General features: G+C 37.6%; 1 protein-coding gene across 2 annotated transcripts in view; it reads right to left on the reverse strand.

Annotated features, from left to right (window-relative positions):
* Nucleotides 1-6805: 6805 nt before the first annotated feature.
* mmut (methylmalonyl CoA mutase) overlaps nucleotides 6806-18974 on the reverse strand; it is a 30243-nt gene continuing 18074 nt past the window's right edge. For both annotated transcript variants that reach the window (XM_041253366.1, XM_041253367.1), the window contains exons 10-13: nucleotides 15998-16129; nucleotides 15058-15205; nucleotides 9309-9476; nucleotides 6806-7477 (exon numbers count right to left, since the gene is read on the reverse strand). In XM_041253366.1, the coding sequence (XP_041109300.1) occupies nucleotides 7349-7477; nucleotides 9309-9476; nucleotides 15058-15205; nucleotides 15998-16129 (577 nt within the window). In that variant the 3' untranslated portion in view covers nucleotides 6806-7348. The remainder of the gene's footprint in view (nucleotides 7478-9308; nucleotides 9477-15057; nucleotides 15206-15997; nucleotides 16130-18974) is intronic.

An 18974-nucleotide genomic window follows, 5' to 3' on the forward strand; every position in this document is an offset into this window, starting at 1 on the left:
ATACCTTCATAGTTTGCTTTTCTAAAATTGTAAACCTTAGCTTTAGTCATTACTTTGGGGGTTTTAAAAAACACTTCAAATGAGGTCTGAGTTTGCCAATGGTTCTCTGACTTCTGTTTTAGTTATTCTGTCTTCGTTATTTGAAAAGACTAAATCAAGGCATGCCTCCCCTCTAGTCAGTGCCTTGACAAATTGTGTTAGGAAGCAGTCATTTGTCATTTCCACCATTTCTATTTCATCCTTCTTGCTACCCACCGGGTTTTCCCATTTTATTTGGGGGAAGTTGAAATCCCCCATTAGTATGGCTTCTCCTTTGCTACACGCATTTCTAATGTCATTGTATAACAGGTTATTTTGCTCACCGTCTGAATCTGGCGGTCTATAGCATGCTCCTATTATTATGCCCTTTGAATTTTTGTCCATTATTCTGACCCATATTGATTCGGCTTTATTTTCTTTGTCCAGGTTTAACACCTGGGCTTCAAGACTGTTTCTTATGTATAGCGCTACCCCTCCTCTTCTGTCCTGCCTGTCTTTCCTATACAGTGTATACCCACAAATATTATATTCGTCCCCATCACTCTCAGACAACCAAGTTTCTGTAACACCTATCACATTATAGTTACTTGTTAGTGCAGTAGCTTCAAGTTCTAGAATTTTGTTTCTGATACTTCTAGCATTTAGATAAATACATTTATCTAAATGCCATCCACACCTTGATTGACCTGGCTGTGTGGCATGGAGCATTGTCCTGCTGGAAAAACCAGTCCTCAGAGTTGGGGAACATTGTCAGAGCAGAAGGAAGCAAGTTTTCTTCCAGGACAATCTTGTACTTGGCTTGATTCATGTGTTCTTCACAAAGACAAATCTGCCCGATTCCAGCCTTGCTGAAGCACCCCCAGATGAGTCCAATTTTCAGCTTTGTCCAACACCTGGTCTTCTAATGGTTAGACGGAGACCTGGAAAGGCCTAGAAGCCACAGTGTCTCGCACCCACTGTGAAATGTGGTGGAGGATCGGTGATGATCTGGGGGTGCTTCAGCAAGGCTGGAATCGGGCAGCTTTGGCATGAATCAAGCAAAGTACAAGGTTGTCCTGGAAGAAAACTTGCTTCCTTCTGCTCTGACAATGTTCCCCAACTCTGAGTATTGTTTTTTTCCAGCAGGACAATGCACCATGCCACACAGCCAGGTCAATCAAGGTGTGGATGAAGGACCACCAGATCAAGACCCTGTCATGGCCAGCCCAATCTCCAGACCTGAACCCCATTGAAAACCTCTGGAATGCGATCAAGAGGAAGATGGATGGTCACAAGCCATCAAACAAAGCCGAGCTGCTTGAATTTTTGCGCCAGGAGTGGCATAAAGTCACCCAACATCAATGTGAAAGACTGGTGGAGAGCATGCCAAGATGCATGAAAGCTGTGCTTGAAAATCAGGGTTATTCCACCAAATATTGATTTCTGAACTCTTCCTAAGTTAAAACATTAGTATTGTGTTGTTTAAAAATGAATATGAACTTATTTTCTTTGCATTATTCGAGGTCTGACAACACTGCATCTTTTTTGTTATTTTGACCAGTTGTCATTTTCTGCAAATAAATGCTCTAAATGACAATATTTTTATTTGGAATTTGGGAGAAATGTTGTCAGTAGTTTATAGAATAAAACAAAAATGTTCATTTTACCCAAACACATACCTATAAATAGTAAAACCAGAGAAACTGATAATTTTGCAGTGGTCTCTTAATTTTTTCCAGAGCTGTATATGTGTGTGTGTATATATATATATATATATATATATATATATATATATATATATATATATATATATATATATATATATATATATTTGACTCATCGGTCCATAAGACCGATTTCCACTCCTCAAACGTCCAGTTTCTGTGTTTTTTTGGCCCAGGCAAGTCTCTTCCTCTTATTCTGCACTCTTAACAATGGTTTCTTTGCAGCAATTCTTCCAGTTAGGCCAGCTTCACGCAATCTCTTCTGAACAGTTGATGTTAAAACTTCTGTACTTCTAGTAGCATATTTAGCCGAGCTTGTATTTCAGGGGCAGTTAATTGCCGGTTTCGCAGACTTGTGACTCGAATGAACTTGTTCTGTGTTTCTGAGGTCACCCTTGGTCTGTCTGACCTTGTTCGGTCCTCATGAGTGCCAGTTTCTTCAAATCGTTTCATGGTCACAGCAGTTACAGAAACTTGCAAAGTTCTTGCGATTTGTCTTAAAGATTGACCTTCATTTCTTAAAGTAATTTTCTGCTCCATTACATTCAGGAATGACAAACTTGTGCCTATGCTACCTATATTTATAGTAATCATGGACCCTCACCTGTTAACAATAATTGGTGACAAAAGGTTAATTAGGTAACATGATAGTTAACTCAGAGAACATCTAACAAAGACACCTTTATACTTAGGCCAGTGTTCTAACACCGTGTTATACACATTTCAGACTTTTAACTGACTTGGGCTTCAGACTGAAATCCCCTTGCTTTGTGTGACCATTTCATTGAAATTGACAAGATTTACATTTTCATTTAAAAGTTTAATTTTTGAATGAAATTCACTTATGATTATCAGCTTATGTAAGTACACATATCATATAATGAAATATTAAGTGTTTATAGACAAGTCTATGTAGTTAAAAGCATAGATAATCATGAAAAACCTGGTTTCAAGCAGGTGTACTCACACTTTTGACTGGTACTGTGTGCGTGTGTGTGTGTGTGTATATATATATATTTAGCATGCAGTACTGCATGTGCTGTGTTAGCAGAGACTGTGTTAAGCCATGAATCTGCTTTTAAGAGATTATCTTTTTGTCTATACACCTGCTACACCGACATGGACGCAACTATGATGAATTGTTTCGCCCAGAACAATTAACGAAAATCCCACACAAAGCTTGAAGAGAAAGAAGGATTTTGACGTTTTTCCAAATATTTGGTTGAAATTCTACTAATATATTTTTTTTTAAAGATGCCCCAAGATTCATACTAAACCCATTAATTTTGTCACTTTTGGACAAAGTAATGAATGTGTTTTAAGGTGTTTAAAAACATTCTCTGAAGATTAAGAGAAATCACCTCTCTAAACAATTTTTTTAAAAATAGTACAATTAAAAAGAATGGCCTTTGAAAAAACATTTCTTTAAAAGGAAATGTTTAAAGCAGTCCTTAAAGCTTTGTGAATACATAAGAAAATTTACAAATGAGAGACTGCCATTTGGCCCATCTTGCTCGTTTGGTTGTTATTAGCTTATTTATCCCAGAATCTCATTGAGCAGCTTCTTGGATCCCAGGGTGTCAGCTTCAACAACATTACTGGGGAGTTGGTTCCACACCCTCACAATTCTCTGTGTAAAAAAAGTGCCTCCTATTCTGTTCTGAATGCCTTTATCTAATCTCCATTTGTGACCCCTGGTCCTTGTTTCTTTTTTTCAGGTCAAAAACATCCCTTGGGTCAACATTGTTCATACCTTTTAGAATTCTGAACGTAGTCTACTTTGTTCAAGACTGAATATATTCAATTATTTTAGCCTGTGTGCATATGGCATGCCTTTTAAACCAGAGTAGCAATATTCTTTTTCAATCTAATCAAATTTACAATTAATAGAGTGCCCCATATCCAGAGGAAGCATCTCAGGGCGTTTTACATAGTCAGCAAAGGAAAAAGCAAAAAAAAAAAAAAAAAAAAAAAAAAAAAGAACTTTACAAAATCTGCAAAAAAATACAACAAAAACAATTTACTACAGTAAGAATTTTAACTAAAAACCTGATCAAAAATGTTTTTATGTTTTAAAAAGGGGAAGAGAGTGGATGCTTCTGATGTCCCAAGGTAGGTTGTTCCATAGTGTGGGTGCTAGATGGCTAAAAGAACGTGACCCATATGTGGCAGTTGGAACAGATGGTACACTAAGAAGGTCAGCCTCCGCAGACTGTAGCACCTGACTAGGAACATAACAGAGTATCAGAAAGATAGAAGGGTGCTAGGCCATGTAATGCTTTAAATGTAAGTAATAACATTTTGTAGTTTATTCTCTGAATTTGTGCTAACTAATGAAGATAGGACAAAACAAGGGTTATGTGACAACAGGACACGAGTCAATAATCTAACTGCTGAATTTTGGACTAGTTGAAGCCTGGAAACAGCACATTGTCGAAGTCTAGCCAGAAGGGCGCTGCAATAAGCAGAGGTAATGAAGGCTTGGATCAAGGTCTCCGCTGCAGACGGTTCCAAATAAGAGCAGACACATACAATATTTTTAAGATGGAAAAAAGAAGATTTACAAATAAATGTAATATGTATATCAAAGCGTAATTCAGAATCAAACAAAACGCCCAGATTTTTCATGACGGGGCTAACAGTAAAGCAGCAATTTTGTCGAGAGAGAAAATGTTTATGGAGATCCAACACACATAACCTTGCGAGGTGACCTGAACTGAACACAATAGTCTAGAGGTCTTACTAATGCATTGTAAAATTAACTGAACATGAACATGTGTTCCAGATCTTTAGCTGATGATGTAAAGGCACCTATAGAACCTGCTAGATAGGGGCTCTCCAGGACCAGGGTTGGAGACCTTCCCTGGGGTGAAGAAACCAACCAAGACAAGACTGGTAATGCAAGGTAGCCTGGAGCAATTGCTGTACAGTCATATGTATCTGTTTTCCACAACAGAGTGGAAAGTCAACCAGAATCAAGGTTTTTGGGAGGTTTATTTAAACCTCCTAAAAAAACAAACAAAGCAAAAACAAGACAAGAATAGAAGGCTGGGAATGAAGGGTAAGGGCATGTCTATATTTTGCCCCACTCCCTCCCTAACGTGCTTAAAAGTATGAAACCCAAGCAAAACATGTGTTCTGTAAACAAAAACAGAGTGGGCTCTATTTTCCACTTCTGTGAATTAAAGATCCACTTTTGTGATGTCAGAAGACGATGTCAACCTTTATTTCTTTCAATTTGCTATGCGATAACTGCATCTATTTATGCACATTCATTGCAAGCTGTATTTCAAGTAATATCAAAAAATGTTCAACGTGTCTCAATGTACAGTCAGCATTAATCTCTCCTAACAAGATTTGACTGCACCCTAGTTTTGTTGTTTTAGCTGATAAAACTCTGTACTGCCACACTATCCGTATAACAGTTGGTCTCAGTTTCCCTTCAAAGTAAACACCCCTTCACTGAATTAAATTACGCTGTTTTACTTAAGACATAAAAATGACCATTTTAGAGGAAGAGGAAAAATAAACAGGATGCTGATTGAAAGAAAAACTAATAATTTAAAGATTTTTTTTTTTTTTTTTTCTGATGCTGGTCTTGAAATCCATATCTTTGAGTTTCAGATAAATTAAGTCAACAGTGTAACCTTAGCGATGAGGCTTTTTGATTAAAGTAGAGCATTCACATGACCTGAGATGCTGCTATCGCTGGTTTACAGCTGAGCCTACTGCACGTCTGTTTGTGCTTGCATAATTCACTGTAACCCAGTAAACTGCCTAGATTTAGTTCATTTTTCAAAAAAATAAAAAAAGTAGAGAAAAAGTAAATCTGTTAATTTTATTAAATCTCAGTAAAATCTCTTTTCCTGAGGAAAAGGTTTTTATAATTAAGCGATAGAGCCCATCGATGCGGGCTCTACCGTTTGGTAGTTGAACGCGACTGGAGTTATGCGTCCCGAGCCGTAGACGAGGACGCTAACAAAAGTCAAGGTCATCTACCACATGGTGGAGCCCGCATCGAGAGGGCTCTATAGGTATTAAAAAACTTTTTATTTCTTTATTTTCTATTTAAAAAAAAAACTTTGAAAACCTATATTTACCTTGAACTTCTGATATTTCGCCAGCTAACATTTCACTGGGGAAAATAGCCACTAACATAATTAGAATAGAAAAACGACACATTTATTCATTGGGATCTTTAGTATTGAGTCAGACTCTAAACCTGATGTTGGAGGTGGGGCGTCATTCAAGGAGGGAGTGGATTAGCTGGTGCGGAAAGAACTGAAACAGGGTTGGGAGTTTGACTGGCTGGTTTTGAGGGAGGGTGTTGTTTGGATCCAGCCGATGACAGAATAGTGGACCAAAATCGTGTCTTCACTGTTGATTTGCTGACCAGTAGCTGCGAACTGAGCCTTCATTACGTTGTCCTGTCACAGACATGATTTCCCTTGTCTCTAGACCAGTGTCAGAAAGTATGTTCAAGAGCTTTTTATGTTATCAGATGAGTTGTAGATTAGAATGTTAAGGGAAAAAGCCAGTATTTATGCGTGGATTGATTTTAAAATGTAATTTAGTTAAGCACTTCAACTTCCCAGTGGGCATCTATGCAAAATAGAAGCCTGCTAGATCTAGAAGCATCTCTGTGCAAGAACAGTATCTGTTCCCCATCCAGAACAATTAACCTAAACAGGACTACATCTTCAATTACAAAAACAGCGTCAATGAATTAGCAAATTGGTTTTTAAACTATTTATTTAATGCACATTTTACACATTATATCTAAGCTGATTTTATGGGATTTGTACTATAGATGTTCCACTTGAGACATTAATAAATCTTACACCACATACTTCATACTGTGCATAAAGTCGCTTAGGATATATCCACACATGCTCAATGTAGAGTACTGAATTTTGGTACTGGCACAGAGCAAGCCACGGGGAACACAATGAGATGTCTATATGCACATATCAAATAATTAATTAAACTATGAAATATCAATTATAAAACAAACAAAAAACATAATGGGCTTCAACAGTGATGCCTATGGGCATTTTTTTTTAAAATTTTTATTGTAGTGTTTGTCCTCCAATTCTTGTTCTGTGCCTGTAGCAAATTTTCCGAGAAATCAGCAAAACAACATAATACAAAGAGCAGATCAACTAAAGCACATTCATCTTTTTTTTTAAATTTAAATGTCAATTAAAAAACAATGAACAAGCAAACAAAGATAAAATATTCTAAATTAATTTCAACGTAATCCAAATGCTTTGATTTACAGCATTTTTGTCAATTTGAGCACCCTACATACATCTTTTTTCTTCACCCAGATTATGAATGTTTAGTATTTAGAAATAGTAAAATAAACTAACATTTTATGACAAATTTTCCGACTAGAGGAATGGTTTGCTGATAAATGTTCATTTTTTTAAGTACTTCTAAATTCAGCACTAACCGACTGTTACATTATTAAGAATGCTCAGCTTGCTCAAAAGTACAAAGAACACAACAAAACTCCAACTATTAGGCATCAGATGCTTCAAATTGACCTATTGTATGTGTCTTAAAACATGATGGACTCATTATTTTATCTGTAAAGTTTCGTTCTACATGGATTGTTGTCTCTTCTCCAAACTTTCCTCAATATTGTCAAGGACCTGGATGGCAGCTTGTGGAATTCGTGTCCCTGGACCAAAGATGCTAGAAACGCCCACCTCGAACAGGAACTCATAGTCCTGGAAAACAACAAACAGAATAAATAGAGGATGCAGAATGATCGTTCGTGGGATACGATTTTTATTCGCCGCAGGATGATGTCCCAGTAAACATAAAGACATCCTCCTAAAATGAATAAAAACCATATATCACAAACGATTATTCAATATTCTGTTTATCCCACAAGTACATGTTTAAAATAAATAGCAATAAAACTTGTACATTTTTTATGTTAAATCTATTAATTCAGTGACTATTGTAGCTGGTGGATCTTGGACTTTCATTTTCAACAGACTATGCTTCGACACAGATTCATTTCAAACCCTCTTTTTAGATAGAACCTTGATTTCAGTCTGTCAATTTGCAACCTCTCTGTTGATTCCTACAGTTACCAGTGTTTTTATATATATATATATATATATATATATATATATATATATATATATATATATATTATATATATATATAAGATAATATCATATAATATATATATATGAATATATTTCTATATATACATATATATATTTTTTAAAATTTTGTACTGAATAATAGAAACTTCTGTGTCAGGTCGACTAACAAACATGACTTATTATCTTTGAAGACACAGTCCAGCTGATTGTTTCTATTACCGGTAGATACATTAATTAAACAGTTTTAAATACATGACCGTATGAGAGAATTTGATCCACCATGAAATATTCTTCCCCAATCTGTGAGATAGCAGGGAGGGGGTTAAAATCCTCCCTGCTTAAATGCACTTTTGGGTGAATGGGCTAAGGGTTTGTAATTGTTTAATTGTTTTATTGTTTAGATAATCCCCTGCACCTGGTGCTAATTGTAAATTGGAGCCAGGTGCAGGGTATTTAAGAGGCAGCCAGTCTGTTCGGGGCTGCTGAGTGAGGAGCCCGACTGTGGGTGTGAGCAGTCGTTTTGAAAAGGTATCGTGTGAAACTTGTGTTGTTATTTGTGTGTTTTTTGGCAGGTAAACGGCATATCCGTCCTGCGAGCTAGTCAGGAACCTGCAACGAATGTTTAGTCAGTGCTCCGAAGGAGCTAGGCGTTTGTTTTGTTTTTTGCTTATTTTTGTTATTAAAGTTGCGCATCAGCGCTATTTTTCTTTCAATCTTGTGTGTTGTCTGTGATTTTAGAAGGGAAAAGAACCCAAGTGGGTCTGTTTGGTGAGCCAGCCGTCACAGCATGTGACAATAAATTAAAAAAAAAACAAAAAAACACACAACTGTAAAGGTTACTGGTAAAGGTTTCTTAACACTGTTGACTAATTCTGACCAAATTAGAAACAAATGCTTGAATAAATGTCACGCCAAGGTACGTTCTGAGTATGCCGATTAATTTTGACCCATTACAGTGGTTATATATTCCCAAATAGGCAGCACTGTAATAAAATCCATTAAGTCCATCTGACACTGGCTTTGTTTCCACTCAAATGCCAAAGTGAATAAGAAGTTTGTGCATCTAATAATTTGGCAAATACGATATGTAACCCCCCCCAAAAAAAGTTCATTAAAAATCAATTTCGAGCAAGAAAACTGACCAACGCGCCAACTTCACCCTCTGATTTTTGTATTGTTTTGCATTGTGGTAATAAGGGCTAATGCCCAGTATACAAGTGTGTTTTTCTTTTGTTTCATCTTTTATTTTGGCCCTCATGCCGTGTTTTGTTTGTTCTGTTTAATACAGTGAGCGAGAGCGATTTAAAATTGCAGTTTCTGTCTCTGGGTTTATTTCCTGCCGGTAGCCAGCCTGGGCCGTGACACTACCCTATCACATTGTTTTAAACAGTACTGCCTGTTTAGTAACACTAAGCTATGGTTAAAAAAGAACAAAGGTTACCTGGGGAGGGATGACTCCTCCACAGATCACAAGGATATCTGGCCGTTTAAGAGCTTTTAGTTCTTTGAGGAGCTCAGGAACCAGGGTTTTGTGGCCAGCTGCCAGGGTGCTCACACCAACACAGTGCACATCAGCATCTACTGCTTGCTGGGCTACTTCCAAAGGAGTCTGAAAAAGAAATAAAGAAACTTTTTTTTTTTTTTTTTTGTAATTCATTAGTTTTAAAATTTTCGTTAGTGGTTCAGTCTACACAAGTGAAAAGAATCAAAGTCTTAAAACAAATGGCTGAGTAATATTACACTAACGTCTTGCCATCATCTCTCCTTCACAGCAGGCTTACCTGCAACTAGGGCTCAAAAAAAAAAAAAAAAAAAAAAAAAAAAAACTGCCTTTTTTTCTCTATTATCAGCTATTATTTACAGAAACAGTTTTTTTCCTTCAATTTAGTATAAAAAATATATTTAAATATTAAACTCATAATAGTATCCACATTTCCTCAGCAAAAAAGAGTGCTGAACCATCTGCTTTTGCACAGTACAGTATAGAAGCACTTGGGAAAAGGTAGGGACTCCAAGAAACCTGGACTTATCCAACCAAGTGAAAAGTGTGGTTGCAAAAAAATACATTTCCTTTTCTTTTTATGTCGCTGTTCATGCAGAGTTGAATCATTTTATCATCTATACTGCTGGTCTATAGTGGACTGTACACATTTCAGTGCTTTGATATTTCCAGGCATTTCCTTTGCAACAAATGATGTTGATCACATGTATAAGGCATGCATCCCTGCATGAATGAACACATCTCACAATCCCCTGGTGGCTGAGTACGAGGGTATGAATGCATGCGATCAACATCAAGTGTTACAACTTAACATGGAATGAATATGGGTAATTACCATCCGCATGAATTCAAAGAGCTGAATTCAAAATTAATGACTTTAGAACTCAGGGGAAGTGCATAAGTTACTCAGGTGTTACTCCAGTGGTATTCAGCCAGAATTCATTACGATTCACTTCACCTGCCCTCAATTGAGCCTATCTAGAAGCACTGTAGTTACTCAGCCCTTCACCAAACCACCATCTGTAACTGTAGCAGGTTTCATTCGACTTTGTAAACAGGACAGAAGGAATTTGAGCAGCAAATCTACCACCCGACAGGGATGGGCCGACTCGATGGCAAGATGGAACCAGACTGTGATCAGCCATGGAACATGCAGTGATTGGAGAGTGTGGCACAGCACTGATCACAGGGAGGAGTATGGCAGTACAAAGAGAACAAAACTACACGAGTACAGCCCCTTACGTCGAATGCTAATTCGGCCAGAATGCTTCTGTTTGTTTTTGGTGTCTGTCATTATTACAGAGGAGGATTAACACAGGGGCTGAAGCCGCGGAGCCAGCACACACCCCTGGAGCGCACACACCTGCACTATTGCCACACTGCAGCCTGAAACAGAACTACAGTAATGGATGATATTTTTGTTTTGATTTCGGGACTGCAACCTGCCAGCTATTGTTTTCCCCACTACCACAGACATGGTATTTGATCTTCCACATTACACACATTTAAAAGATCAAACTCTTTGCCCTGATGAATTTATAAATCCAATATCACCCGGAAAATGCCATGTCTTTAGGCACAAAAAGCTCCTCAGTGTCACAGAAAAATCTGAGTGTCATGAAAGTTAACCAGTACAACATGAGCGATTTATCACTCTGCATTTACAAATTGATTCAATCGTGTTTAAAAAACAGAATCAAGTATTGCTAATCACTGAACTCAGTTATTAAACAGATTAAATAAATAATAATTGCTTAATACAGAAGACATGACTATTACAAACCATTCAACATTTTTTGGCAGGTATAATGGAATTCAATTTTTTCTTTGTCAATTTTAAAATAGAATTAAGAAATCATAACTAACTGTTGCATAAGCTACTGTTTTTTTTTTTTTTTTTTTAAAGCACTTTCTTTTTATTGTTCAATGTCTTCCTCTAATACACTGATATGTATTAAATGAACTTTCTGAAACTGTTCAAGAAATTCTCTGCTGACGAGGATTTATTCAAGGAGAGAGTTTTACAAACCATTTCTAGGAAACAGTCTACTGACCCCAGTTTCACGGATTTCAATTTGTTAAACTGTGTGAGATTCCCATTAATATTCACAAATGCATGAATATTAATTGTAATATTATGATCAAAAATATATTCTTAAAAGCTTACAAACATTTAATGCACATTTTAAAAACATATTCATGAAAATATTGTATCTAATTTAAGAATGAAATTGTTCATGAATATTTATGAATCTGGTGGATTGACAGATGTTTTTAACCTTTTCTTTTTGTTGAGCTGAAGAAATGCAAAATTAAAAGTTATATAATTTAAAAGGAACTCCTTTGTTGAGTATACCTTTAGGTCCTGCCACGACTTGTTACCAATCAGTAGGAATGAAGATCAGACCTTCAGTCTCACTGTCAAGCCAAAAGCTACTGAATCCTGGAAGAGGTCAGGGCCCAGCCTGGGGCATCTCCTTCCTCTCTAACCACCAGCATCAATTTAGGCCTGCTCTTTTGATTCTTGAACAATCATTGAGTAAACTGAAGGCTGGGTCATTCTGTGACAAACCAACAGGTTACAGGTTTACACCGAACTTGGTTCTTAGAGCCGTTTCATTTTATTGAAAATCGCATGGCAAATCCCAAAAATGTATACAAAATACATCTGAAAGAAAACAAAATGAAGTTACACCATAACCAGGTTTTTGACCTTTGACCTTCAGATGAACCCCCCCCCAAAATTAAAATTTCACAAAATGACCAAGAAAAAGCAAATGTCTCTGCTTCATCTGTGCAAGAAACCTGAATAATCTTCAGGCAACAAACACTTTAATTTGAATCGGATGACATGAGTAAATGCATAACACATCATCAGTGGGAATCCACATCATCCAGTTTCAGTCTTTTTGAGATCCTGCTTCTGATACTTGTAGCCTCTTGAGGAAGAAGAAGTGAGACTAGGGCATATAACACTACAAAGAATGTAACCTTTCCCTGGCCAGCGATACTGCTGTGATTTCCAGTGCATGACATTTCCAATCATACCCATCCGATACATATCTACATAGATGACAGAAACTAAAGTTCCTCTCTAATATAAAACTGCATCTTCATCAGCTTTGGATTTATCAGAGCCATCCCAGGAGACACTTACAGTTTGAGTCTATGGAGAGAGAAAAGACTTGAAATGGGGATGAATCTATGCCGGCATTTAGTGCCCTTTGTTGTTAATGTGGACTTGACCCTATGTTTTAAGTGTTCAGCATTGGCCATGTTCTCTTTTCCAGATACAAAGATAAAGGATATGTTATGAATGCAGTCTTGCAGAATGAACAGATGTCTTCAGGGGTTACAATCTGGCCATCAGTGGGATGCTGCCAGCTCATTTTTGTAGTCTTTCGCTTGACTATTCCCCCAATACTATAACAAGGGCATTTGCCATGTAAAGTTGCAAAATTGAACCGGTTTTTGTATTGGGCAGCACAACCATTACTGAAGTAATGCATTTCTCAGGTATTAAGTTTTTCCTTCACTTGGAAGAGTTTAGTTTGAAGGAATTCCTGGCACGTATTATACTCTACATCAGGGGTCTCCAAACCTGGTCCTGGAGAGCTACTGGGTCTTCTGGTTTTCATTTTAACCGAGCTCTCAGTTACTTAGTTATACCAATTATTCAAGATTGACAGGTGTTCCAGATCTTTAACCATTGATGATGTAAAGACACCTTGAAAACCTGCTGGAGAGGGGCTCTCCAGGACCAGGGTTGGAGACTCCTGTACTACATCAATGGGAAGTTCTCAAACTCTGAATTGAGTGTAAAACCTTGATTAACAACTTCTATACTTTACTTCATTACTATGAAAGCAGTGCAAAATGGTGGGTTGGGCGCAGGTTAGCTTTAGATTTTTTGAAAGCAAACTATTATTACCTTTCTGAAATTTAAATGCACAGATAAGATTCAGTATTTTATTTATTCCAAATCTCATAGGTACAGTACCTTTACAGGATGAAAAAGTATTGATCTATTATTTACATACTGTTAGTCAAAATTATGTGTATTCCTTTAATAAGAGCATTTGATATTTCCTACATGTTTACATAGTACATATTTACAATGGCTATATTATACATTTTGCTATTTAAAAAAAAAAATGTAAATAAGTAGCTTGAGCGATTTGAGATTATAATAAAAATCTGATCTGCACCACCATAAACATGTCTTTTATGGTTCACAAAGAAAGATGGATTTATCGAGGCCATGTACTGAGTCTTTGTGTCCAATGAATGAGCTGGAGGGCTAATAACTTTCCAAGTAGCATCAAGGGGATTCTTTAAGACCTCCGGATCACTGCATTAACCCTGTTGCTAAGCAGCAACATAATTTGCACAAGTACAAATAAAAGCAAAACAAACAAAAAAAAAAACACACATGCAGACCACTTATGTGCAGTAAACAGTGTTGAAATGAAAATCCATGTCTGACTTAATCTTGCAAATGAACTCATATTAGTATTAATGATTAGGGGGCACTGATAATCGGTAGCCTATCGGCATGGCACCAACATAAAGAAAAAATAAACAAATAAATAAATCACAAATCGGCTATCTGCAGATTTTGTTAGTTTAGCCGATAACGTACACTGATATTAGTATTTGAATTTCTTTCTTTCTTTTCTACTGTACAGTACAGGTAGAAAATTATTACACACAATGTTTGACAGCAAGTAAAAGTTAATATCACATTATATATTTTTTTTTACTAGTACAAATACAAAATTATTTTTGTGTGACTTATAAAACAAATGTATAAATTGCTGTCAAGCACACAACATAATACTATGTTAATTTTTGTCATAAATATAACAAGTAAATGATATCTGTTCATTTTTTAACATCTAAAACAGTTTAAATATAGGCCTTATGTCTTTTTCTAGTAGTTTACAATAGCTTACCTGCACTGTCTATTATTATCGTTTTCGGCCGATGTGGGCAGATAATCATCGGCTATAGTATAGGCCAAGAAAATCTTATTAGTTGCACCCCTACTATTGATAGCATGAATTAAGAGATATGTTTTAATGTTTGTGGGTTTTTTTCTTTTAATGAAAAGACATAAAAGGCATGCTTTTCACGTATTTAACTGTACAGGCAGTGACACACTTGGTTTCTGAAAGTCGCATTGCAAGTCGAAGTGTCGTAAGTCGAAGCACATTTTCCCATAGGAACAATGTTATAAATTGGGGTTGCGTTCCTGACTTCAGCCAGATAATAGTTTTACAAAAATAACCTGTTATATTGGACTCATGCAAATATTTATTTAACTCTTTACACTCAGCCTGGTGATTACACGCATATTACTCAGACACCTACCTGGATTGTTTAAAAGTACAGACTAAGGGCTTTCCAATGATGAATTCAGTGTGTGTATGTGGTACTCCTAGCAGGAAATTAGTTAAGAAGTTAAATAGAAGAAACAGAAGTTAAGCCCCTCATCACTGACAGAGTTCACAGCTTAGGTTTCGCACAGGACGCATGGCTCAGGTCTCGCTGTGTCGTAAATGCCGTATCGATGTTGTAAAGTCGAAGCAGGGTAATAATGCAAAAGAGTGGTAAGTTCGTCGTAAATCGAGGATTACCTGTACTGTTAATCTTTTGTTAAGGAAAACAGATATATTTTTGATCGTACCTGGAATAGTGGTCCAATATCAACATCGAAACCCAAGTCAGCAAAACCTGTAGCGATCACTTTGGCACCTCGGTCGTGCCCATCCTGTCCCATTTTAGCCACCAGTAGACGAGGATTGCGCCCCTCTCGTTTAGAAAACTGCACAATCCTGCAGGCCAAAGGAGCAAAAAAGATACTCTTACTACCATGCAAGTGTGACATAATGACAGACATCAGCCTGGAGAAATGTTGAGATAAGTGGTTGCTGAACTACGGTATATAATCATGTGAGCATTTTAAAATGCACGTGTTAAAATCTGACCCAGTTACTGGAATTGAGATTAGCAAAGGAACAATACCACAGTGTTCCTCACAAATGTGTGCATCAGTGATGTCTGATTGGGAGCGATCACCATTAAAGAAGGGACACACTAAATACACCACATAAGTAAGGTGTGAGATTTAGCTTGTATAGTGCGATATAAAGCCGAATCCTTGTAAATCAAAAACAGAAACATTATAAAAGGTAATAACATTTTCAGATTGTAGGTGCTTTGTTCTACATCCATTTTTTCATTACATACATAACTCGTGCAGCCAAATAAATAAACTTTCCCCACATTGCCAGGCCAAATCTCATCTCTTAGTGACCAAAAGTATTATTTGTCTGATGGCTTTCAAAACAGGTGTAGGTAAGGGTCACATCTTATTTTCTATTAGGCTACTGCATCAACAGAATGACACTTCTGCAAGATTTTGTTAGCAATTTTGCAAGAAACCAAACAGATGGTTTGCTTAATTAACTATTACACATTTCTCACTTCTGTGATGCTCATGCCAAACCTGGACTGTAGCTACAATTCCAGCTAGCTCATCCTCAGCCCCTAAATATAACCCTGTTTTGGCCTTTTTCTACATTTTCCTCCTCTTTTACATCATTATACAGTTTTGTCGGTCTTACCTATCATTTGCTTTGGCAATTTCTTGACTCTCCCCAAATTCATTCCGGTAAGCCCCACTCACCATCCGGGTACTGGCTTTGTGTTCACCAAACACTTTCTTCATTGCATCTGTGATTTCTCCAACAGTGCATCTAAAAGTAAAATTTGAGATCAGTTATTATAGCATACAGTATCAATCAAATAAATAGTTTATGACATTTAAAAAGGTGCATGCTACCAAAAGAATATCATATAAAACTTTAACTTCTCCCAGGGAGAGAACACAGCGCTGTGTGATGAAAATGACACCAAGTTGAGCTCGATACAGCAGGGCTTTGCAAATTTTACGCTAGAGCTGAAAGATGTTAAAACGGACCTATCCTCTATCCGATCAGTGGTGGATGACAACTCCAAAGCAGTGTTACTCTCTGACTCCAGGATGGATCACCTGGAATCTATGCTGGTCAAACTTGAAGACAAGAACAGACGGTGCAATCTGCCTCTGGTAGGATTTGAAGAGGGAGCAGAGGGGGCGGATCCAATTACTTTTTTTTACGTCAATCTCTTCCCTTTGTGGTTTTCTGACCTAGGCAGGCAAAAACAGAGCTATGGCGGCTAGAAAGACCCAGGAGGGCATTTTCTCAGCCCTAATCTCTTGCAAGCCTTTCTGTTGTATCCAGCAGTACTTATGATTGTATAAAGGGGACCCTCGTCTGTTCCACTCTGCACTAGCAGCACTGGATTTTTTGTTATCACTTGGCATCGCTGAATTTCTGGGATGCAAGGACCCATCTGGTTGACCCTCTCTTCAAGGTGATGAAATGGAAACTGCTGAACTGACGACCAAGCCAGCTCGTCGCCACCTAGAAATGAAGTAAACCACCACCGCTTCCCAGCTCTGTGTACTCCAACGATGTTCTTCTGCGGTACATAACACTGATGTACTCCCTATGTCACTCTCAGATCAACACGCAAATTTCTGTAAATTCGTCCTCACTGACACTCTGACTCGAGCCACAAGATGGCGCTTCAATACCACATTATTACAAAATGAATCCTTCCGAGTATTATTTAAATCTAAAACTTCAATCGTAGTTCTGTAGATGACCCACGTATCTTGTGGGACTTAATTAAGGGATTTGTTAAAGATATTTCTACTTTACTTGCTGTTAATCTCAACAAGACTCATCATAGTAAAATCAAAGAATCTGAAAACAAACTGGCTTTTTTAGAACATACTCTACAGAACCCCTTCTCTGAAAATAGCTTAATCTCTTACTATGATATCACGCAGAATTCCTTATTCATAGGGATAGACAATTATTATTTTAATGGGAGCAGAGCTAGTCATCTGCTAGCCCAAAGGCTCTGCATCAATGAAAGTTTTGCTGATATTTCATCTGTCAAATCCACAAGGAGACGGTCTGATCCTGTACAGAAACTCTCAATTCCGCTCCTTTTATTCTAAATTATAAGCTCTGGTATTCCCTATGATAGAGATAAATATATGCAATTTCTTCAAAACCTCCAATTACCGTGCCTTTCTGATGAGGAATCCGCTGCACTCAGGGCTCCATTTTCTTTAGACAAAATGATGGAAGCTATTCAGGGCGTGAGAAAGGATAAGTCTCCTGGGGTTGATAGTATACCACCTGAATTTTTTCTTACTTTCTGGAATCAATTGGGACCCTGCAGCAAAGTGCCCCGCCCCTGGGCTATTTATTTGTGTTGTATGTTGCGTGTAGTGTGTTAATGTTGGTGTTTATGTATAAAATACACAGGATATAAATATGGGTTACGAGCACAAGTGTTTAAAATGTATATTTGTATTTAGGCACGAGGATTGCACAGCACTTCACGTGCAGGTAAAATGTAATATGTGAGCACGGGAAATTACACTTAACTCACGTGCAGTTGTACCGCGACTCCAACTGAATGATTGATTAGCAATCGAGTCTTGGTACAGCTGCATAAAAGCAGCATGTTGTCACTCACTTGGAGTTGTGTGTTCGGTGAGTGAAGAACGGGTGTGGAGAGGAGAAAGTAAAAAAAGTAACGTATATAATAGCAGCTCACCATGTTTGTCTGTGTAGTTCGTTTTTGTTTGTCTCTTTGTTTTGGCTGCCAGTGCCGTGTCCTGCGTTTTGTTTGTCTTTACAACTTTTTATTTTCTGTCTGTTTCATTATGAAATGCTGAGCACAAACAATCGCTCAGCTTCACCAAACTGTTTATTTTGTGTTGGTTCCTGTTTCTGGTCTGATGTCACCCACTGCAGGCGTCTTTGTGACAGACCCCTATTACTGGAGATGGTGCAGGTGGCTGTTGAGATGGGTTGGGATCTTTTCATAGAGATGTTAACCCTGCTAACGCATCCTTATTACTGAAAAATGACAAGGACCCTTCTCTATGTGCTAGCTATCACCCCTTATTAATAAATGCAGACGGTAAATTGTACGCTAAGGTGCTCTCACGTCGACTTGAGTCACACACAAACAAACCGATTCATCATGATCAAACAGGATTTATTAAGACCCGTCTAGCATCAGACAATGTCCACCGCCTCCTTCACGTCATTCATACGGCTATCCTACCCCCTGTGCTGTCCTTTCATTAGATGCAGAGAAAGCTTTTCACCATTTGGAATGGGATTATTTATGGTCTGGGCATAGAGTTTATTAATAGGTCAACATTTTATATGCCAACCCCTCAGCGACGGTGCTCACAGGCAATAGATACTCCTCCAAATTTATCATCTCTTGGGGCACCAGCCAGGGCTGCCCGCTCTCCCTTCTACTATTTGCCCTGTCACTCGAACCACTCACCCAAGTGGTCCGCCAATCTCCTACTTTTACTCCTATCACTGTCAAGAACACGCAACATCACATCTCCCTGTACGCCGACAATATTTTATTATTTGTTAAATGTTTCCCAATCTCTCCCACATCTACTGGATATTTGTGATGAATTCAGTCTATTATCAGGGTACAAAATCAACT

This window comes from Polyodon spathula, chromosome 6 (genome assembly GCF_017654505.1).
Source record: "Polyodon spathula isolate WHYD16114869_AA chromosome 6, ASM1765450v1, whole genome shotgun sequence".
Classification (NCBI taxonomy): domain Eukaryota; kingdom Metazoa; phylum Chordata; class Actinopteri; order Acipenseriformes; family Polyodontidae; genus Polyodon; species Polyodon spathula.